The sequence below is a fragment of the Aricia agestis genome, chromosome Z, assembly GCF_905147365.1.
Source record: "Aricia agestis chromosome Z, ilAriAges1.1, whole genome shotgun sequence".
Classification (NCBI taxonomy): Eukaryota; Metazoa; Arthropoda; class Insecta; order Lepidoptera; family Lycaenidae; genus Aricia; species Aricia agestis.
Window position 1 is genome coordinate 5,845,294 of NC_056428.1, and position 25,418 is coordinate 5,870,711.

Sequence of the window (25,418 nt, forward strand, 5' to 3'; positions counted from 1 at the left end):
TCGGTCCCCGTTTTCACCCTGATAAGCTCCGACTTCAGAATTTCAATGAATTTTCCACACATTTTCTGATAATTCAAATCTAAAGTCATATTCTGAAATTCCGGAATTATTTACAAAATATTTAGTGTTATCGTCTATCGAAGTTTGTAAGGAGTAAATTCCTTTTTTTTTCGCTTTAAGAACTAAGAAGTCAGTGAATAATGGGTAGGTAACTAGGTACATGTTATGTCTAAATTGATGTAATAGAAATAAATTATTAGTAGGCTTACTGTACTATCGTATATTCCTTTATTGAGAATGAATAAATACACAGCTAAATAAATGCCACTTTTTTTAAATCTGGCATTTTATACTAAAGTAATACACGTGTCTACAGGGTCTAAAGTTTTAGATCTTAGTATCTTGTCATGAAACACCAGTTTTTTAATATGAAAGTTGTTGTAGAAAAAGTTTTTCCAAGAGACATTTTCGATTACATACATAAATTGAATGTAAACGTAACGGTATTTCAGAAAATGTATGGAGCTTATATCAAAATCTTAAGTTGAAGTAAGTAATCAATAAACTATATGAGTACGGCCGTTAATGGAATAAATACACCCTGTATTTATGTAAATGCTATGCAAATACTATAATGCTAATTCCTGGTCTAGATACATAATATTAATATCACTTTCCTTGAGGAATGCTGTAGTAAAAGGTGTGATCCTTGATGGATGCACGAGGCTTGCGCATGCGCACGCAGCGCTTACAAACTACAAACATTGCAATTTGCAGGCAATTTATATGAAGATTTATCATAATACTAGTCGATGGCCGCAACTCCGTCGCACGGAAATTCGTTTATGACGCGGGAACCATACATTTTTCTGGGATAAAAAGTATCCGATGTCCTTACCCGGGACTTAAAGTGTATCCATACCTAATTTTAGCAAACTCGGTTCAGCGGTTTGGACGTGAAGAGGTAACTTAAATAAAATAAATGCGTAGTTTTATGTCAAAATATCATCGTATCTTTTTTACGGAAATCAATAGAAAATAGACGCATGTTTCGGCATTAACCCAAGATGGCCATACGGCATTCAAAGGCAAAAGGTTAGAAATATTCTAAAAGCGTTATAAGCTTTGTCGAGTCACATAAGGTAATCCGGCTAGAAGGACCACGTCGAGCGTGGTATTATGATGTTTCCGTAATGTTATTCAAAATAGTTCACCACCCGTGAGAGAATTGATTTGACAGTCGTGTTTTCCACATTTTCTTTCGGATTTTCTTTTGTTTAAGTTTTACGTATTTGCAATCTTATAAATGTTAAGTGCAATGATTGAAAAGTTATATCTTTATATAAGTTTATGATCATGAAGTGAATGATTTAACCTGTCTGAGATGCAGAACCTTTACACAACTACGAGAATCCAATTTACAACAGGTACTATCACAGAAGTTGCTTCATAGGCAGATGGCGGACCTACGTAGTTTGGTCGAGTTATGTCAAACGGTCATACCTAGCCGACAGATCGCGACAAGCTATCGGACAAACAACAACAAATTATCGGACGTTCTCATAAGTCGCGGCTGACGGATGCGGCTTAACAATGTGCACGGTTCATAATCCTCGGACGTCCGCAGATGCAAAAACATCCGGCCAGCCAGATTCTGTTCGGACGTCCGAACGTCGCGACTTATGTCAGACAATGTGCACAGTTTAGTGTACTTTGTAGAGATGTTCCAATCATGACTTTGGCCGAATAGCCGACTAGCCGACTAGTCGGATGCAAAGAAGCCGACTAAGTCGCATACCCCGCCTGCGGACTTGGCGGATCATGTTTTGGTTATGTTAAAATCACAAATAATTTCAGAAACAATTCATTTAATTTCAAAACAATCAAGGTTTTTCTTTTAAATGTAATTTCAATAAGAGTAAAATAATAAAAAGCCGGTTAGTCAGCGCTTTTTGCCGACTAGTCGCCGGCTACGAAAGTGGCCGGATAGTCGGCTTTACCGACTAGTCGGCAACTAGTCTGCACATCTCCAGTATTTTGAATTAATCAGATAGAAATAAGCCGCATCCGATGAAAACTTCCGATAATTTGTTTCCAGCAGTTTCCAGCTTTACGTTGAATTGACATTTATGTGACATAATCCGACCATACAACGTAGGGCCATCAACTGCCTATGAATCAATAATTTCTTCTCGATGGTACATTTTACCCTCTCCGTAGCGCACGTTCGTGAACTAAACAATCAAGAAAATCGCACGAAATCTTTATTTTATTTCACCCCCTTCATTTTTTATTTTATTTTAATATTGTTATTGAATATTTATAGTACACATATAACTAAGTACTTTGAGAAAAATTCAAGTAACTACCTGTAATTGCCATTATTGATATAGAGCAAAAGAGGCAAAATAAATCACGTTTGTTGTATGGGGTACCCCTCTTAAACATTAATTTTATTTTGTTTTTAGTATTTGTTATTATAGTGGCAGCAGATATACATAATCTGTGAAAATTTCAACTCTCTAGCTATTACCGTTCTTGAGTTACAGCCTGGAGACAGACAGACAGACAGACGGACAGACGAACAGACAACGAAGTCTTAGTAATAGGGTCCCGTTTTTACCCTTTGGGTATGGAACCCTAAAAATGGAATCTAAGACTTCTCTGTCAGTTCGTCCGCCCGTCTGCAACTCAAGAACTGTGATACATCAAGACAATTGAAATCTTCAGAATTTCTTTATTCCTGTTGCCGCTGTGACAACAAATAATATTTAAAACAAAATTAAATTAAGGCGGGCTTATTTTTGTGTCTAAACAGCGAGACTCTAAGAACTGATTTGACTATGGCTATATATATATATATGATGATTATTTAAATACAAATTGTGATACCTTATTTAGAAGTCGGTCAGTAGATGTAGGGCCTAGTCGTGAACCACTCGGCCTTATAAAGTCGTGATGTTAAACTTTTCTACGCATACCAGACTAGTCGAAAGGAAGGTCATTTTTATAATGGCTATTTTTGGAATGCGAATTCGATACTAATCTAACTTTGGACGTTGGCGGCGTTTTCCATTCCGTTCATCCAAACACAAACGTTTTGTTTAATACGTTCGGAATCAACAATTCTATATTTACCTATGGTATAACTGAAGCCAGCATATTTTAGAAGCATACGTGGGAGAGCCATGCTTCGGCACGAATGGGTCGGCTCGACCGGAGAAATACCACGTTCTCACAGAAAACCGGCGTGAAACAGCGCTAGCGCTGTGTTTCGCCGAGTGAGTGAGTTTACCGGAGGCCCAATCCCCTACCCTATTCCCTTCCCTACCCTCCCCAATTCCCTTCCCATCCCTACCCTCCCCTATTACCCTATTCCCTCTTAAAAGGCTGGCAACGCACCTGCAGCTCTTCTGATGCTGCGAGTGTCCATGGGCGACGGAAGTTGCTTTCCATCAGGTGACCCGTTTGCTCGTTTGCCCCCTTATTTCATAAAAAAAAAATTAGAAGCAGGACGAATTGGCTAAAATCCTACATTGCACAAAAAAGGCGGAACTTACCAAATAATCTGTTTTTTGGTAAGTTCTGTGGTATGGGTAATACTCCTATAGCAAAATTTGTGACTTGATGTCTTGATATAAGCGATAATTTTTACGCTATGGCTTTGTCTCGATGTGATCGAACCCTAAGATATATTTTTTAAAGATCAATATAAAATGTAATAAATCTTAAAATATAATAAAATTCATAATAAGTATAATAAAATTCTAAATCTCTGAGTCACGGAATTTCGTGCACCAATAGACGAATCAAATAAAACAATTTGCGCGGACGTGACTCCTGTTTCGGAGGTACGACGATAATGTCAACACACGCGCCATCACGCACGGACAGATCAGCTGACGTCTTGAATAACGAATGAATGATTGAATGGAACTCATAAACATACGTTCGTATGTGAAAAGTGAAGAAAGTGATAAAAAGAAATAAAATGAAAGAATGAATAAAAATAAAAATGTATCAAATTATGAATGAAGTGGAGGAAAAGAATAGCGTAGAAAATTTAACAAATTATAAAAATAATAATTGAATGCTAAACGATTGAACACGCTGTAAGAATGAAAGCATGAAGGAAAATAAAAATGTGGAAAATTTTGAATGGAGCGGAGGAAAATAAAAATGTAGAAAATTTAACAAATTATAATAAATATTAATTGAATGATGAACGATTGAACGGTTCTAGTTATTGGTTCGAATTGAAAATGCAATAACTGAACCGACAGAGAAAATAATATAAAACTGATAAACGATACTCGTTTTACAAAATACAATAGGTATAAATATAAAGATTGATGAATACATGCATGAAGAGACAAATAAATGAGCAAAATACTAATATTATAAATGCGAAAGTATTGTCTGTCTTTCTGTCTGTCTGTTGCCTCTTCACGCCCAAACCACTATACCGATTTTGCTGAAATTTGATATGGAGATACTTTGAGTTCCGGGAAATTACAAAGGATAGTTTTATCCCGTAAAAATGTACAGTTTCCGCGCAATAAATGAATTTTGGCGCAATGGAGTTACGGGCATCTCTTTGTACAAAATAAATACAAAGTTTGATGAATAAATGCATGAATAGACAAATAAATGATCAAAAATGAAACATATAATATCAGATATTTTGGGACAAATAAAAATTCTCCAAACGCTTTTATTAGTTATTTCGTTTAGTTGAGCGTAAATTGAAAGTACCTATGAATTCTCAATAAACATTTTTGGATCATTATTTCCACAATAAACTTTTTTACCAATAAAATATTATGTTGATCACAACTAACATCATCATTTATTTGCAACTGCATGACAGTGAGAGTACGGTGTAATTTGCAAATACGTTAATATACAGTCTGTCAAGAAAGTGAAGAAATAAAAAAGTGGCAACATCGTAGTGTCATCCCTTTTTTCTTAGATTGATTTGAAAGGGATGACACTACGATGTTGCCACTTTTTAATTTCTTCACTTTCTTGACAGACTGTATATCAGGCATTACGTCAATCGTCTCTTTGTTTCATCGATCATGAACACTAACAATTCCAGAAAAGCCGTCAGTGCTGTTTAGAACGAAGCTCCGTTTTGAAGATTTGCCTGTCGCTGTTGTAAACATTATTTTTAGGGTTTTTGATTCGTCAGTCTGACGGTTAAAAGTAATACGGCCCACGGGTTATTCGAATTTTGATTGGTCCCTCAAAATGATGACGTGTGGTCACTGGTCACCGATGCAATCCGTTTTGGGCGGAGTAGGTTAACAAGTTCATTAATCGAGCTCGGACAATAATTACAGTGTAAATATTTAGGTTGCTTTCTGTTATGCGGGTCATGCGGAATTATTGATGGCGTATATGATGTACAGATAATACGGTTTTAAATTCTTATTGTTTGCTGAAGATTTTTTGAACATAATATTTTACGAGTATTTAAGAAAAGCTCATATTGTAATAAAAAGTAATGATACAATATGAGTTTTCAATAGTACAATATTATAATAAAATCAAAGCTGTTAGCAAATTGGTTTACTTTTATAATTTACATGATTAAAAAAATCCATCCACGATTCCTTCGCCGCTAACACGACTCTAACACTGGGAAGGTCACAAAATTTCGTCAAAAAATGTATGCATATTCCTTTTAGTGAAGTCGGTTAGAAAGGTAGACAAGCCCTGCTCTACATCGAACTATACAGGTTGTTTTAAATAAGGTGTACCAAGACGAAAGACGGTGACTCAGCGGGTCATTCTGAACAACTTTTGTTCTACGACTTTTGGGAAATTCAGGAAAAATATTGAATATTATCCATAAAAACTTTGTTGGTCACGTGACTTTTTTAATACGGAAAAGGCTTTTTTCGCTTAAGTATTTGTAAAAGTAGTAGAACAAAAGTTGTTGAGAATGACCCACTGAGTCTCCTTTTAAAAGCGCCATCTATGATCACACACCAAAACTAAAACAACAAACACTCACCCTCTGCGACGCGTACGGGTCGAGCGGCCCGGGGCGGTACATAGCCGGGCTCACTGCCATCTGTCGACTACCTCACCTTCCCCTTCCACCGAAACATTCTGGAACAAAAAATAATAGTACTTACTGCAGACCACTGGCCTACAAGGATGTGTTCATGGGGACAAGGCAGCTGAATTTCGACGTGGAAAAGCCATGCTTCGGCACGAATGGGCCGGCTCGAGAAATACCACGTTCTCACAGAAAACCGGCGTGAAACAGCGCTTGCGCTGTGTTTCGCCGAGTGAGTAAGTTTACCGGAGGCCCGGTCATCCCCTACCCTATTCCCTTCTCTACCCTCCCCTATTCCTTTCCCTTCCCATCCCTACCCTCCCCTATTACCCTATTCCCTCTTAAAAGGCCGGCAACGCACCTGCAGCTCTTCTGATGCTGCGAGTGTCCATGGGCGACGGAAGTTGCTTTCCATCAGGTGACCCGTTTGCTCGTTTGCATATTATTTCATAAAAAAATGAAAAAAGCTGTAACTCCTAATGGCGCTCGGCTTTTAAAACATGGCCAGCGTCATGTAAAATATGGCGGGAAAACAATTTTCTTCTTACAATAGGTAATTTTCATCATTGTTTCATGATCGTTTCACTATAATATTATTATCGTCAAGTCTAAAGTGTATTCAAAATATAAGTAAAAGTTAAAGCAGTCAATGATTCTGGTAGACGCTTTACTGAAACTTTTATACGTGGGAGAGCCATGCTTGCTTGACGGAAGTTGCTTTCCATCAGGTGACCCGTTTGCTCGTTTGCCCCCTTATTTCATAAAAAAAAAAACTTTCGACGGAGTTTTGGAGGGAACACAAAAAAGCACGTTTCTGGAAGTTGTAGCGTTTGCCTACATGTTTTGTGCACGATAAAGAATATCATAATGGTTAATATTCTACCAATATTACACATTAATATCATACATGAGGGATGTCCAATGAGTCAAGGAGGCAAGGCTGAAGTAGGCTGTAGGGGTCACTCGCAATGGCACTAGCCTTTTTAACACGCTTTTATTAGCTTAGGCTGTATGTATGTATCGGAATCTTAGAGCACGATTTTTACCTAGCCCCAGTAGTGTAATTAATTCGAATTCGAAGCACTAGAGCCAATGACAATGCAATAATTTATTAAAATAAAAATATTTAGACCACTTGCAATAGTAAAACTTCAAAAGTTAAACTTTAAAGTTCAGGCTTACAAATATCTTTTTACGTGGGCAAGGAATACTTGGATGAAACAGCTGTCACTCGAAATGACACGAGCGTTTTAATGAATCGCACATGCAAAATGTTAAATGACATTGACAGTTTGTAACAGCTGTTTCTCAAGTGACACTTTACAATTTACAAGATGGTGGTCATGCGCCAGAAAGCATACGTAAAACACTATTTCGCCAAAGAGTCATATTTTTTCTGAATTGTTCAACAAGTCTCATAATACTCGTGTCCACTTCTTTCCCGATCTTATAGTCCTGACCTTCTCCCACTTTAATCCAAACTAGATTCAAGTAGGATTGTGGTATTAAACCTTAAACTTCACGTGAACCACCGGCCCGTGACTAACTATAACGTAAGTCTTAACCTTTGCAATTAGTCAACGCATCATCGAACACTGAATGCACCGAGTTTAATTGCTGTTTTTGTAAGCGTCTATAGCCGATATATCCTTATAAAGGTTTTGGGGTACGATTTCCCAGGTACGTGGCATTTCTTTCTCATTTCTCTGTAACTGTTTTATAACATAATGGTATGTAAGTAATTTTATAGTGCCCCAGTGTGTGCGCAGTACACAAGAGCACTCTCTATTCCTTTACTCTCATAACCCAGTGGGACGGAAGACCGACACGCCCGGTGAGAGCCTAAAGATCAGGCGCAGGACCGACTTTTTACATGCCCATCCGACGCATGGATCATCTTACTTGTCAGACTATCAGGTGATCTGCCTGCATTGTCCTAACCAAACTTGGAAATAACATGTTTCCAACGCGGGAATCGAACCCACGACCTCCGAGTCAGGACTCAGGAGCCGCGCTCTATACCACTAGACCACGGAGGCGTTAATGATATTATTGCTGAAGTAGAGGATAGCGTTTGGTGGATAAAGACGTTAAAAAATTTAAGTAATTGTAAACATTTACATTACACTTTTTACGGTGCTATGAGGGTCAGATCGCTCACAAATCACATCTGATTAATATATTTTGCTATTATATCAATTCTTTTGTAATTTATCTTAGTGTGCGTGTGGACTCAAGCGTACGTTTTTTTCTTACTAACTACTAAGCAGTTTTTGAAATACATGTACTGGAAAACAACTGCCTTTTTGGCGTAGTCAGCTAAAACGATGCATTTTTTGGGCAATAACATATTAGCAATGTACCTACTATGTAGCACTACCGTCTCCCACTTTAAAACCTCTCAGGTTCAACCTTTGTTTTAGCTTCGTGGGTTCAACGCTCAAATCTCACTAAACTTTTTGTATTAACATTTACCGCGTTTTTTCTCGTTTTTCATAAACGGCAGCCATGTTTAAACGCCATTATAGTGCAACGCGCATCCGCGTACAGGTGTGTCAGTGACCCCGCTTCCTATAGTCATTCCCACACGGGACACTTCTAGGGAGGTGCTGTTTTGTATCGATATCGATAAACTAACGATATAATTTATGCGCGTTTAAATTATTATCATTAATTAGGCTTTTTAATTCAATGATAATAATAAATGAATGATGTATCTAATAAGAGTAATATAGCTTTTATATAATCATTTAGTTTATTTTTGACAGTATTACACTTGAAATATAATAGTTTACTTTATTATAATTTTTCAAAAATATATATTTGTAAGTACTTACTTAATAATAATTATTATTGTTGATGTTAAAAAAAATATCCTTCTCTGTAGCAGTAAAAATCATCTTATAATGTAACGAACACTTAGTATAATTTATATTAGCGACATTTGGCCTTTTTCTATAAGTTTTAAATATCACAGTGAATATCACAGTGATATTTTTGTACTCCTAGCGAGACTTGCCTTCTAGCGGTTAAAAAATTATGGCGTTTTCAATCCGTAACAATTTTATCGATAACGCATATTCCCAACACTATTCTAACAGTGTAAAGTGTACACACAATTGTTAGTTCAAGTACCTAATAGACAAAGAAATTATGTAACAGCGTATTAAATACTTGTTTTCATAACCGACACAAGACAAAATGTAGGTGTGCTATAAGTTTGAGCCGGATGTGAAATTACCTACTTATTATGTGACATTTAGAAGACTGAATAAATGAAACTGAACTTTTTAAAAATACCTTTTATGGCATAGGAGGCAAATGAGACGATGAATAACCTGATAGAAAGAAACCATTGCGGGCATAAGCGACATAAGCGATGGTAATTGGTAGAGGTAAGATACTTTTCTTACGTTTTAGATAGGGTTCCTTTATGAATCATAATAAAGAGTTAACCTGTATCTATCCCATTAAAAGCATCTGATGATAGTTTTACTCCAAACTGCAAACCTACAAGAAGATAGCGTATTCCCTCTTAAAAGGCTGGCATCGCACCTGCAGCTCTTGTTGTTGTGAGTGTCCATGGGCAACGGTAGTTGTTTTCCATCAGGTGACCCGTTTGCTCGTTTGCCCCCTTATTTTACATTAAAAAAATCATAAAATACGATTCCGCCAGATATCGCCCTTCAATTCCAAATTGGTTTCGAGCTTTCCACACTTCTATTATGTTGTCATTATGTTTTACTAAAAGGCACACTGCTGGTGTACGATAACTACTCTAAGTTGACCTTAACTTTCTGGTTTCGTGAGATCAACGACTTTGAAAGTGCGGTGTAAAGTTCCGAAAATGGTTCAAAATTTGAAATTTGAGATGTCCATCTTGTCATACTTTCATACTTGGTCACTACTCCGTGTGACCCCGTCTTTCTTTCTACTTTATTTTGACTTTGACATTGAGATTCTAGATACAAAACTCGTCTGTCTTCGCGTGTTCAGCATCTGATATCTAGACCGGAATTGTACTATAATGGAAGTATGTACAGTCAAAAGCAGATCCGGTTTTCCACTGTACGACTTAATTTCATGGTATTAAAGTTTAATTTTGGCCAGATCTGTCATAGTATAAGAAGGAGTTAATTAATGAAATTGAAAAGCAAAATCGTTACGAAATGTAACATACGCGCGAGTGTTGTAACTTGTACGGCGATCAATTATGTCATATTAAATTGATTTTATGTCCTGTCAGTTTGAAATAACTATTTTCGATAAAATCTTAAAAAACTATAAAAATATTACATACTTACATCTTGAAAAAAAATTACAAACATTATTAATTTCATGTACTTATTAGTTATTACATATAATAAGACCACTATATAGTCCATGCTTATGTTAACATTTTTTGACACAATATGAATATTAATGTAGCAACACACATGACAAACGCGGCGTTCTTTGCACTCAAACGCATAACGCATTTCAACTTACTAGAGATCGCCCAATGGTCGAAATTCGACCTTGGTTTCAACGTTGAAACTAAGGTCGAAAATATTTTTAATCTTAATGTCGTTCGACATTAAGACTAAAAATATTGACTTCATTATATTTTTTTCAACTCTTGTCTCTGGGACTCAGCTGATCTCAGACTGGCCGTGTAAGCATTGTCTAATAGTATCTAAGATTCAATAAAAAAAACTATAATCCATTTTAAATTTGTCACCTTGTTGTCAACAGACTTCAACCATTAATAAAAGAGTATAATTCGTATGTATAGGCTTGTCACTCAAAAATCTGTCATTTTTCCTAGTGTGTGTGTCGTTGTGTGTGTAATGTTTTATTTGTTAAAAAATGTATGTTAAAAGCATAATTTCAAAATAATATTAGCTCGATGCACTCCTTCACCATATAAACTATAACTGTGCAAAATTTCATTTACCTACGTCTCCCCACTTTTCGTCACAAGGAATACAAAGTTTTTGGCTCACGTATTAATATATAGATTAAAATCGACGAGACGTCGACTGATCAATATCAGAGCCATTGGTTGTCTCTTATAAATAGGAATAAAAATCGATTGCTTGAATAAATCATTCGGCTGATTGGTTTTGTTGGTTACGATCAGCGAGGTATTCAGCATGTATTTTATTATACGAATAGTTGACACAAAGTACTGTTTCAATGTAGCTTTAAACTGATAATAATTAAGTATAATAATGTTACATTCAACGATTTAATCATGGCTTAACTTTAATTTAATGAAGATTTTGATACTCCATACAATCTGTCAAACTGTTCATTAAATTAAAGTTGTAAACGGTTTTTAAGTACCCCGTAGACGGTAATTCAGCATGACCATTCATTTACGTGAATTACATGCTGCATGATGAACGCTCATTTTTCATCATGCAGCATGATAATTCAGGAGGATAATTCAAGAGGATAATAATAATATTATTTACTAAACAAACAAATACTAAATTTTAATTACTCTCAATAGTTTATAATTTATATTATAAACTAATTATTTTAATTTATATTATAAACTATTAAAATAATAATTAAAATTTAGTGCTGGTGTCTGTACACAGGTGGCGGGGCTTTTTAAAAGCTTTTATTTAACTTGCTCTGTATGTATGTAAGTATGTATGTTCGGGTGAAATCTTGGAACTCAATTTTGAAGCAGATAATATTTAACCGAGTGAGCTGAAATTTTGCATACACGTTTAGTTTGGATGACAATACACGATATAGTATGTGGTTTAGATAGGTATTATTTCTTATGTAAAAAAAACTGAATACACTCAAAAAAATCATCGCTTCACCACACTGTTCAGTACGAGTGCGAGAGAGTGAGAGAGAGAAACATGCAGTACCGCACGGCTTACAACTATAGCATTTTTGCTATAGTTGTTAAAGTACAATAAACTAGTATAATATGTAAACTGGAACTTCGTTCCATCCGGGTGTCTCTTGACACCTCTCAAGTTTTTTGTGATGATAATCTTTTTTATCTTATTCACTGCACCTTGAATAAAATTGTACAAATATATCCGGTTTCGCACACCGGTTTCGGTGACGGTGGCCGGTTTCATTGAAACCATCCCACAGGAGTAATTTCATAGTGCTCAAATGTGTGCGCAGTACACAAGAGCAGGTATAGGTACTCTCTATTCCTTTTACTCTCATAGCCCAGTGGGACGGAAGAACGACACGACTGGCGAAAGATCAGGCGCAGGACTGACTTTTTACATGCCCATCCGACGCACGGATCATTACTTGTCTGACGATTAGGTGAATAGCCTGCATTGCCCTAACCAAACTTGAAAATAACATAATATGTTATTATTAAATAACACATAATATTAAAATAACATAATATGTTATTTTCAAGTTTGGATTATTGTTTCCAACGCGGGAATCAAACCCACGACCTCCGAGTCAAGAGCCACGCTCTAAACCACCGGACCACGGAGACCACGATACGTTCTTTTAAATACTCAACAAAGTTTTTTGTAAGTATACTTAAATTAAATTGAGAAAGTTATTTCATGATCATTATAATATCATTTTATATTATATATGCCAAAATATATTATTTGATTTATTAATTTTGTACACATTAACAGTTTGTATGCCCCGTACAAAGAAATGCATAATTTTTTAAGTGTTCGGAAGCACCACCCTGGAACTGAGTTGTCCCATGACATGCCGATCGCGCGATCCGCTGCATTGATATTTGATGCACATATTGCATGACGAAAAATTAAACAACTTGTCAATCATGTACAGCACGTAATTTGCATGTCATTCGCGTCATTCACTACAATAAACGATCATGCATGAATTACAGCACGTTACGCATGTCGTGCTGAAAAATTAAAGAGTAATTCAATTCAATGTACAGCACGTTGTACAGCACGTAGTTTGCATGTAATTCGCATCATTCACTGCAATACACGATAATTCGTGCATTACAGCACGTAATGCATGTAATGCAGAATTACCGTTTAGCGAGCGCTTTACGTTACGTTGCGTCGTAGCTACGTACATTAGAGTTCAACGTCGTCGCTGCGTTTATTATTATCTACGACTACCTTAGATTTTCGATCAGTTTTATATTTGAATTAAATCTATTAAATCTTCTATATGATAAATGAGAACTTTTAATTTTATTAGTCACGCTAAATTTCGAGAACGGCTAAACATATTTGGATAATTTTATTTATATTTCTCATTATATTCGTCCAGGGACGGATTATATTAGGTGGGAAGTGATACGAGGTTCACCGGGTCATCTAGTGTGCAATAGTGTGTGCATTACATAATTATAATATATAAACACAATATATGACGCCCGCTACTAGGTTGCCCCAAAAAAAATTTTTTTTTTATGAAATAAGGGGGCAAACGAGCAAACGGGTCACCTGATGGAAAGCAACTTCCGTCGCCCATAGACACTCGCAGCATCAGAAGAGCTGCAAGTGCGTTGCCGGCCTTTTAAGAGGGAATAGGGTAATAGGGGAGGGTAGGGAAGGGAAGGGAATAGTTCAGGGTAGGGAAGGGAATAGGGTAGGGGTTAGGGGATTGGGCCTCCGGTAAACTCACTCACTCGGCAAAACACAGCGCAAGCGCTGTTTCACGCCGGTTTTCCGGTGAGAGCGTGGTATTTATCCGGTCGAGCCGGCCCATTCGTGCCGAAGCATGGGCCTCCCACGTATAAAATTCGTTTATCGAGCTATAACTGTACATTTCCTGGATAAAAAGTATCCTATGTTCTTTCACGGAACCCAAAATATCTCCATACCAAATTTCAGCAATATCAGTTCAGCGGTTTAGGCGTGAAAAGACAGACAGGCAGACACACTTTCGCCCATATTACCCAGTATGGATTCGTTTGATCGGGTTTTTGGTTACATTTAGAAGAAACGCACTATAATGTGGCATGAATGAGACTGCGTTACGCACGATTAGTGTGTATCCACGTTTATATGAAAGTATCGAGGTTGCAATACTTTCTTGCACCTACATAGTTTTATGAGAGCCGATACACGCGATTGACACACGGATCCAATAGTGGAAACATACGGGCGAGTGTTGTACGGCGTTTCGCCTTTTACGCAGACGCCAAGACAGACTAAGCTAGGTATTAATATTATTAAGCGTATATGTCTATTACCGCATAAACTGCTCATTTATATCAAATTTGAAATAGAATTGAGAGTCTCCGGAATGGGATGTAAAACTTTTTATCACGGACAATATCGACGCAACATCTATTTGTGTATCAAAAACGTTTTTTTTTCTTATTTTCCAAGGTAACTTAAGATAAGCCGTAATTATCTACTACTGACTGACTACATCAGAAGTTCAAATTTTATAAACTACTTTTAAAATGGCATTAACAGCTAAAGCAATAATTTTAACGTTTGCAGGTGCCGACATTATTTGTTTTCTACAATGGACCTTTGCCAAGCAGTGGGAAAGTATAGGCTAACAAAAAAACACCTGTTTGACCTATTTCCACTTAACTGGAAAGTCTCTCAACAGCGTCCATGTTTCATCCTCAGGTATTCATTATTCCAGCGTTATTCTGTACAATATTGATCCGTATGTACACTGAAGTTTATCGATCGCTTAGGGCACAAAGGAACGGTGCGGTTCGAGTAACGGTACCGTTAAATATGAGATCGTTAAACGTAAGGAAACGTACCTACATTATACGTGTTTGCTGAGGAATAATCACTGCCTGTCCTATTATAAAGATATACGCAGCGTGTTTTTTCGCCGTCTTTGTTCGTCATGTGACTTTCTGTGAAACAAAGGTAAGCAGACCATGTATTTTCGATATGTAAATTAAGCCACATAGCCTACGAATAATAAAAACTAATTTTATTTAAAATTAAAGGGCCTGCACCTGTTACCTACAGGCGTAGCATGGTCACCATAGAAATGGTTTCTTTCTAGAAAGAATAGACAAAATGACAGTTAGACAATATAAATCCGCCATTTTGTCGATAAAATCTGTCAGTATGTCGATTCTTCTGTAGAAAGAAACCGTTTCTATGGTGACCAAGCTACGCCTGCTGGTGGAGAGAAACTGCCGTCGCTCATTACGTCGCTCATGGACACTCATAGCATCAGCAGAGATGCAGTTGCGTTGCGGGCTTTTTGAGAGGAAATGCGCCCTCTTCTTGAAGGTTTGCGGGTCGTATACGTTGTGGTAGAAGGATTTTGACCTACTACATCTGCACTTTCGTTTTTGCGAAAATTTGTTTGACGTTTGAATTATTGTAATACAAAATTCTCGTATCATCATATTTGTCAAAATCCTCCTAAACGGATGGACAGATTTTGTTAAAACTTTATATGCATATTGGGTAGATCTATGAGAACTAGCCAACATGAATATAATTGTTTATACCCTAAATAAAGCTAGCGGACAACGTTTGCCGTTCAGCTAGTATAAGATTAGTTTTACACAATTACCTACTTAATTGCAACACACAGCCTTTTTTTTATAAAATTGGGAAAAAAACGAGCAAACGAACAACACTTAATTAAGAATAGCAGCCTATTTAAAGTTTAAAATGTTCTCGTTAAAAATACTAGTACCCGCTTGTTTTTGTCCTTATTTTGAGCGAGTTATCAGGCGGATTGTCATCTGTCTGTATGTTGGTCACGGGCGTATCTCATTAACTTTTGCAACATTGTCGCCTTGCATTTAATGCACAACATTCACTGATTTCTGATAATTTAATAACATCGATATGTTTTTAATATTTTAAAAGTTGACAGTACTTTTTCTTCCATTTAAAAGTGGGTGATGGACATAATATTATGATGTTGCTTCAAAAATAAAAAAATACAATTTTTAACCCGCAACGATAAAGAAACCTGGGTTTTATAGGTTTGACGTTGTATCTGTCTGTTTGTGTTTTTGTGTCTGTCCGTGGCATTGCGTCATCCAAACGGATAGACCGATTTTGATCTAGCTCTATTTGATGCTAAATCTAATATATGACATAATTCATCACCATTCGCTAGCTCACTCTAGGAAGACTTCAAGTTTTTTCATTTCCTTAATCATACTTGTGTAAATGTTAAAAACATTAAAACATACCTAATGCATTCTGTTGCCCGCGACTTCGTCCGCGTGGACTTCAGTTTATAGCGCGCGATGTCAACAAAATTGGTGTCAAAAGCTTTTATAAAAAAAACCCTGGTACCCCTTAAATCAAAACAGCTGTGCAGTGTGCACATATTTCATTTTTTTTTAATTAAACTTTATATTTTATGCCAAATTTTAAAGCTTATTTAGCCCCCCAATTACACCACTTTACCCATAAACTATTTATCATTGATAGGTTTAAGGTTACGTCACTGCGTATAATATAAAGTACTGACTTATTATATAACGTAAAAAAGAAATAACAATCGAAACTCTTATGTATGATAATACCACCTCTTATAGAAAGATGTTGGGCAAGCGTTAGCGTGATGTAAAAGATGCACGGCGCCATCTAGTATGAGTTTATGGAACTAACTTAATTTGAACAAATTTTCGTATTTTCACCCCCGTACAACCCTTTTTTTCCAGTAAAAAAGTAGCCTATGTCCTTTCTCAGGCTTTAGACTATCTGTATACAAAATTTCATTACAATCGGTTCGGTAGTTTTGGCGTGAAAGCGAGACAGACAGACAGAGATACCTTCGCATTTATAATATTAGTATAGATATACGTGATCTCTGACTTCATTATAAGGAAGCCCCTAAACCTACAATAACATTGAACAATACTTTATTGTACAATTTATTTTACAATAAGATTGAAAGGTGCGGCAATGTTCAATACTAACCGTAAACCGGGTTTCGTTGTATCCGCTTAGACAATGTTAAATTATCATCCCAGTCATTAAAAGTATAAGATCAAAATGTAAAGTTTCGCGTGTTCATAATGAGTAATGACCTGCCAATAGGCGCGTAAGCTCAATATGTAATTGGGTTGGACGTGGGTTCGATCCTGTTACATGGGATCAAATAATTACTCATCGGTTTTTATTAAGATTAATAATTACAAGTATGACGGCACGTTATTTGGTCTAAAAGTTCAATTAAAATCTAAGGACTAAGTCCATATCATAATATGGTATTAATAGACTGGGTAGAACTACATGCCATTGGGACACACGTAGAATACAATAGAAACATAAGGAATACTTAGTTCTAACATACCTACTTACTGGCGCACTCAGAGTGGAACATTATTTACTTAAATGTTATTAATTCAAAATTTTGACATAAGCCCCATACATTATCTGACAAACTCTCCATTAAATTGAAGGTTAATCGTAATTAAATGTCTCTGAATACGGCTGTTAGGGCCTGTTTCACCACTTTCCGATAAAGTGCCGAATAGGCTATTCACACCTTTTTTAACAGACTATCCATACTTAATTTGTCAAGTAAAGTAGTGGATAGCCTATTCGGCACTTATCAGGAAGTGGTGAAACAGGCCCTTAGCGTGTTTACACACACGCCGCATGCCGCAGCGGCACCGCCACCGCGGCGGCGCCACTGCATATTTATCCTTGTATTTCTATGGGCCCTTTTCACACGGCGCCGCTGCAACGGCGCGCGGCGGCGACTCTCTACCGCGGCGCGGCGCGCGGCGGTGCCGCGGCGGCGAGCGTGCCGTGTGTAAACACGCTTAGTCTCTTTTTCTGCAAGATGACTCTAAGATAGATTTAGTATATAGGGGGTTTCGGGGGCGATAAATCGATCTAGCTAGGGATCATTTTTAGAAAATGTCATTTACATCGAATACCGAGCGAAGCTCGGTCAAATAGCTAGTTACAATAATTAATGATTTCTGTGACTCCCAAAACACAATTTCTTCGGAAACTTAGCAAGCGGCCAGACTGACATGGTGTGAAGCGACCAGAGAAAAAAAATATCCACATATATAACCTCGTTCTTTTTAAAACATGACACTCAAAAGTGAGTGAGACATAATATACTTACTTCCAAGTTCCAGTCCGGAACTGAACAATATCACCATTAGCAGTCAGCGAGTGCGCCACTTTCTAAGAGACGAGCGACATGTTAATAGGCGTAGTCTAGCCTTTGGTATTAGGCAATATGCTGTGTTTACACGTGCTAGTACACTTGGCAAGTTAAATGGTATAAGAAGTAAGACTTAATTATTAAGAAGGCACGAATGGGCCGGCTCGACCGGATAAATACCACGTTCTCACAGAAAACCGGCGTGAAACAGCGCTTGCGCTGTGTTTCGCCGAGTGAGAGAGTTTACCGGAGGCCCAATCCCCTAACCCCTACCCTATTCCCTTCCCTACCCTCAACTATTCCCTTCCCTTCCCCTCCCTACCCTCCCCTATTACCCTATTCCCTCTTAAAAGGTCGGCAACGCACTTGCAGCTCTTCTGATGCTGCGAGTGTCCATGGGCGACGGAAGTTGCTTTCCATCAGGTGACCCGTTTTCTCGTTTGCCCCCTTATTTCATTAAAAAAAAAAGACTATAAGACCTGATGGACCCAAGTTAAGAGATCGACCCGAAAATCACAATAGGTAATCACAAGAGCTTTAATCTATACTAATATTGCAATAATGTGTCTTTCTTTGTGTATGAATGTCTGTTATCACTTCACTTATAAGCCGTTAAACTGAAACTTATATATTATATTATGTGATTGTAACTTATATAATAGTTTCTGGTCCGATAAACGAATTTTATCCCAACTAAGTTCCTGGCAAAATCTAGTTATCACCTAAATACTTAACAATATTGTCGCCATTGCATAAAGTAATTTTGTGTCAAAACTGAGTTTCTTAACAATCTAATCGAGTGATGAAACAGCCTTTCATCAATCATTAAGGCTTGAAGAAATTTCGAAACTCACATTTTTATAGACAATGTCCATAAAAGTTCATGAAATCTGTAAAATCGGAGATTCTATTTTATGCAACTGTAGTTAGGTATATGAAGTAGAATACCATGCAATACTAATGCATTTATCCGGGATAAAAGATATCCTGTGTTCTTTCCCGGGACTCAAAGTATCTCCATGCCCAGCAAAATCGGCGTGAAGAGGCAACAGACAGACAGACAGACACACTTTCGCATTTATAATATTAGTATGGAAGTGTGGATTATACAAAAAGTTGGTCAGTGTGTCATAATTAAATAACAAATTGTACAATTAAATACAATTGCCAGCGCTGGCATACTGTGCAAATAGGTCGTCTCAATAAGGAACAAGAAATCGCCTCATTGGCCCACTGACTTTTTCTGTAATTATAAAAACAAGACGAGACGGTAGAAAAATTGCTAATCAACTAACGGTATTGGAAAACGCTGCGACGTTGGGTTCTGCACCTGAGTTTCTAGCCAACACCTTTTCTTTATCGCCTCTTTACAGAATCGCCACTAAAAATAGCGATAAACGTATTAGCTAGGGGCTCTAGGAAGGGTTATGATTTTGGCAGTCGATTTTTTTAAATAAAATAAGGGGACAAACGAGCAAACGGGTCACCTGATGGAAAGCAACTTCCGTCGCCCATGGACATTTGCAACATCAGAAGAGCTGCAGGTACGTTGCCGGCCTTTTAAGAGAGAATGGGGTAATAGGGTAGGGGGGGAGGGTAGGAAGGGGATAGGGTAGGGGATTGGGCCTCCGGTAAACTTACTCACGCGGCGAAACACAGCGCAGGCGTTGTTTCACGCCGGTTTTCTGTGAGCCTGTGATTTAGGTTTGTGCCCTGATGCCCTTGTAACCAGTAGCGGCGTTAGGGGAGGGGGGGTCGACGCTGAGCGACCACCCAAGGCACCAGATAAAAAGGAGCGTAAAGGCAAACAAAAGGGGCGCCAATTTTTTCAGTAAGTACTACCAGCACCTTGGGCGCCGAAGAAATCTCGCCCAGGGCACAGGTAGTGCTAAAACCGACCCTACTCGTAATGGATAAATCGTAAAAAAGAAACGGTCTGATTTTAACAAAATATTATAAGTATGTCAATAGATGGTACTGAGTAGTTATGTCTATTGTGGTAATGATGCCGTGGGTGACATAGGCTATCCGTCCATACTAATAATATTATAAATGCGAAAGTGTGTCTGTCGGTCTTTAACTCTTCACGCTCAAACCGCTGAACCAATTTCGCTGTTGCATGGGGATACTTTTGGTCCCGAAAAAGGACATAGTTTTCATCCCGGATTTAAACTTATCACTTTTTCTACTGCAACTTATTACCCGTTTTCATAATTACTTAATAAAACTTCATCATCAGTAAAATATGGACTATGTGACTTCGTGGTTAATACCATAATATAATAAGATAAATCTCGATACGTGATCTACGGAAGTATATCGTGTCACGACGTGGGATTGGAACACGTAGCATCTGATAGGTTCATTGAAAGTTGTCACGTTACACTACTGAGTTGTACCGTGGGAGAACCTTCGAAAAATCCGAGCTGAAGCTAGAGAACCAACACTCCGGGAGTGCCGTCGGAAGCCGCGCGATATAAAAGTATCCTACTACTTCTAGAGGGGTAGGTAAATTATTAATTCCCTCTCTTTCTCCGTGCATGCAAAGTGATAATACTTTAGGATGTGAGAGTTCACTGTGAAAGTAGCAGCATTGAAAGAGTAATTTCGGTATGGGCATAAATCTGTCCATACAAAAAAAAGCTCTTATAGCGCTGCAACTTTTACAATGGACTCTACACAGAGATATAATATGCACCCTAAATCAATTATCTTATCACCTAGTTTTCTTACACCCTGTATATGTCGTAGGATGATTTGATAAATCCGTGTTTTCGCGAAATCCCTAGAATTTTCGCGAAAATTCGATTTATCAAATCATCCTACGACATATATAATATATTAATTCGAGTATTTTCAAAATATCGTATCTAATGATCTACCGTTTCTATATCTGTAGGTATTATTATGTAAAGCCAAGCCATATGTTCAGGTTGACAGCAACAACTCCACATTTGTAACCACAAAGCTGGTATTACAAAATTTATGATTTCACTTCGGCGTGTCTCGTACGAATTTATCAAGCATACACATCGGAACTTTAGTACCACTTTCGATGTAAAAATACAAGGGTATTGTTTTATGAGAATAACAGGTTTTTATTGCGATTTGGGTTATGTATTTTAGGGTTCCGTACAGTATGCTAATGAGATTCCAGGCTATACTTACCTTACTATTGAACCTAGAACACGGACTTACAGACGCCGGCAATCTTACGAATTCGCGATCAGGTCACGCTTGTCCCCCATAAAAGTGCACATTACGCTAAAGGAGGTTTCATTTCAGTTATTAATAAATTATTATTTAATTTTATGTTTTTTTATATCCGCAATGTCATAGCTATATAGATCCAATCCAGCGCTGGCGCACTGTTATATTAACGGGACTAATGCACTGGAATGCAATTTGCAAAAAGCGCTGGATTGGATTACTGGATTGGAATAATGTAAACGGACCATAACAGTAAAATACGAGGAAAACTGGCCACAATAACTAGTTCGTATTACGAAACCTGTCAGTTTAATTCTGTACAATAGTTTAGTGCAAGGCCCCAAAAAACTTACAAGGCTGTAAGCGCGTTTAGGGTTAGGGTTGTCACTAAAGAGTTGCGTAAGTTTTGCTTAGGATAATATTAATAACACAGATCTCCATATTAAATCTCTAAATGCGTGTGTCGGTCTGTCAGTCTGTTAACTCTTCACGCCCAAACCGCTGAAACGATTATACTGAAATTTGGTATGGAGATACTTTGAGACCCGGCAAAGAGCATAAGTTTATTTTTATCCCGGAAAAATGTACAGTTCCCGCGTAATTAACGAATTTTGGCGCAACGGAGTTATGGACGTCATCTAATTTAATTAAATATAATATTTATAGCAGTGTATTATCTCTATTGCTAAGCTTATATAGGGTATTACTTTACTCCAAATCGAGTAAAAATTATCATCTTATCAATCTAATTTCCTTCAAACTTACTCGATGCGAGCCGTCGAGCTTTAGTGTGAGTTTTGCGGCCCACACGATAAATTTTACTCGATTTGGAGTAAAAGTATAATAATGCTGAATGTGTGGACGAAAGCCCAAGCCGTGGTTTTTTACTCTACGTGATTGCTCGATCGAGTAAAACAGTATGTGAGTACTTAGCATATCATTACCAATTAAATATTGCCCCAAATACTAAAATTAAACCAATACCAATAATATTATTTTAAGACGCGATACGATGACACAAACATACAATATACATAAACAGCAAAAACATTTTTTTGGCTTCACCATCGTCAGATACAAAGTAATAAATTGAATGCTACATTCAAATAAACAATATTTTCGTCAACCCTAACGAACGACAATACTAACTAGCTCTACAAAGTTAACAATTGCATTGAAGTTTGTATAATTCTTATGACTATTTTTGTTATATTTTATATTATAAAATACTAGACGTTCCGGGCGGCTTCGCCCACATAAATTAGATATTTCACAGACAAATTAGTCCACAAAAAATTGGCTATAATCCTTCACGTGGTCTATTTCTTATCTGTGCCAAATAACATGAAAATTGCTCGAGTAGTTCGTGAGAAAAGCCCTTTCAAATAAATTCCCCCGTTTTTTCTACATTTTCCTCTATTTCTTCGCTCTTATTAGTCTTAGCGTGATAAAATATTGCCTATAGGCTATATAGCCTTCCTCGATAACTAACACTGAAAGAATTTTTCGAATCCGACCAGTAGTTCCTGAGATTAGCGCGTTCAAACAAACAAACAAACTCTGCCGCTTTATAATAATAGAACTTGTCATTTTCCATATAAACCGCGATTGACAATGAAGTGTCAGATATTGTTTATCATGGTTTTATATGGAAAATGACAAGTTTTTTACAGGGTGTCAACGACCGCTAGCGACAAGTTAGCCCGAGTGGAGACTTTTCGAAAGAAAAGTTTTCTATCTATACTATAGTATAGATAGAAAACTTTTCTTTCGAAACTTCTGAACTGATTTTAATGAAAGGCACAAATATAAGATATATTATAATACATTGCGATTACTTTAGGGGATATAAGTGGTAAAGCTGCTTCACAGTGATCTCCATCTTCACGATCTCCATACAGGGGGCTCATACACACCCTATGCACTATTAACATGTTTTTTTCGTTACACCCAGTATAGCTGTATCCTTATCCCTACTCTGTTGATATTATTTTATTATACAGATGAAACAACGAAAACAGTATTTTCCACGTGATGAACATCTGTGTGTTGTAATATTTAGCGTTTTCTGTACGTTATTTCGATTGTTTATCAGTTCCTAAGTTACGTGTGTAGCCTTTTAACAGATTGAGGAAAGAATAGAGTTGTCATGTTTAAAGGTGACGCCGCGTTAAAGTAAACCGTGTTGGATATGTTTTAGGTTGCTTGTTTTCTATGAGGCCGGGCCGGCCTTTCATAGAAAACAAGTAATGGAACAGAAAAAATGGAAAGGGCGTAAACGACAAAATCGTTTTTGTCGCGTAATTTAAAAACCATAAATACAGTTTATATAAGCTATCGGCAAATTAAAGTGTATGCTTGAACCAATTTATTTATGTACAAATTTTGGAAGCTTAAAATATCACTCTCCTCTGTTGGCAAAATAGGAATCCATTTTTTACAGAGGTCTTTTTGATTGATTATTCTGTGTTGATACTGACAATGAACTTTAATTTCTTAGCTTAGTCATTGCTGAGAAAGATCGATATCGCTACAGCCAAATTAAAAAAAAAATCGTTATATTTTGACTACCATTCCTATATTAGCTGATTTCTCTGCCTCAAAACGACTGGAGAGATGAAATCTCAATAGCTTTTGTTGAACTTCAAAACAATTTTACTAATTGAATTGATGATTTTATAACACAACTAACCATCGGAAATGGGTCGAACGTTCCTAGAAGAAAATATTGAGAGGATGTGGTTTTATAGAACCAAAGCAACAGAACACTTGCCGTCACTTCTGACTCTTTTTTTTGTCCTACCTCCACTTATACTTCTAACCTTACATTTTTATACTTTCTTTCCTTTTTGGAACGAAGTTCCTTATCGCGCGTTCGGCGTAAAAGAGGCTAGACAGAACGATATTTGACCTCGACACTTTTTTATTAATACCTGCATGGTAGGGGCAGAGGGCATTGATAGTATTCCTGGGCGTCAATAGATGGCACTTTTTAAGTATTTTTTGAGCTAATAATATGTATACTTACAGATTTTTTGAACTTAAGAAATAACTTTGTTCCATTCGGGTGACACCTCTCAAGTTTTGTTAAAATATAAATTATACAAAACGAATATGGTACCTTCTCTTTTTTTATTCCGCAAAAAAATACTTTTTAATCCTATAAAGCTCTATTATATTTTGCGCGAACTGTTTTCATATAATATTTTAGAGCTCAACCACTTTTTTTTTATGAAATAAGGGGGCAAACGAGCAAACGGGTCACCTGATGAAAAGCAACATCCGTCGCCCATGGACACTCGCAGCATCAGAAGAGCTGCAAGTGCGTTGCCGGCCTTTTAAGAGGGAAATTGCAAGTGCGTTGCCGGCCTTTTAAGAGGGAAATGGGGTAATAGGGAAGGGAAGGGAAGGGAATAGGTTAGGGGATTGGGCCTCCGGTAAACTCACTCACTCGGCGAAACACAGCGCAAGCGCTGTTTCACGCCGGTTTTCTGTGAGAACGTGGTATTTCTCCGGTCGAGCCGGCCCATTCGTGCCGAAGCATGGCTCTCCCACGTATAAAGTATTATTTCCTCAGTTCCTAGTATGTCATGTCTTTGGGAGTATAACTCTACGATGTCGCAACACGTTAATTGAACAAGTAGAGTGAAACGGATAATATTCAATATTATCTTACCATTACGCATATTTTGAAACACATACACGTTTGTCAATCGATATATTAGGAAACTACTGGAGGCCGTCAACCCGTTGCGGCAAAATTCGTTTACAATAGAAAATAATATTAGAACTACTTAGCAGTCACAGTAGAGAATAATTTGAATATTAAAATTACTTAGTCGTTTACCCTTTCTTTTAAAGGGAAGTACTAAGACGGTATTCGAAAGGATGAGGGAAGAAGAGCAAACGGATCACCTGATGGGAAATGACTACCGTCACAAAAGACACCCGCAATGTGCCCGCAATATTAGAAAAGTTAAAACTTGCAAGTGCTTTGTTTGCCGGCCTTTCATGCGCTACCTTCTTGAAAAGTATATTATGTCATTAGGCAAAGGACACCCGCAATATTAGAAAA

The 25,418-nt window shown here is 37.2% G+C and overlaps 1 protein-coding gene across 2 annotated transcripts in view; it reads right to left on the minus strand.

The window, feature by feature from the left end:
* LOC121738562 overlaps positions 1-25,418 on the minus strand; it is a 160,894-nt gene that overhangs the window by 54,662 nt on the left and 80,814 nt on the right. For both annotated transcript variants that reach the window (XM_042130715.1, XM_042130716.1), the window contains exon 3: positions 6,023-6,120. In XM_042130715.1, the coding sequence (XP_041986649.1) occupies positions 6,023-6,082 (60 nt within the window). In that variant the 5' untranslated portion in view covers positions 6,083-6,120. The remainder of the gene's footprint in view (positions 1-6,022; positions 6,121-25,418) is intronic.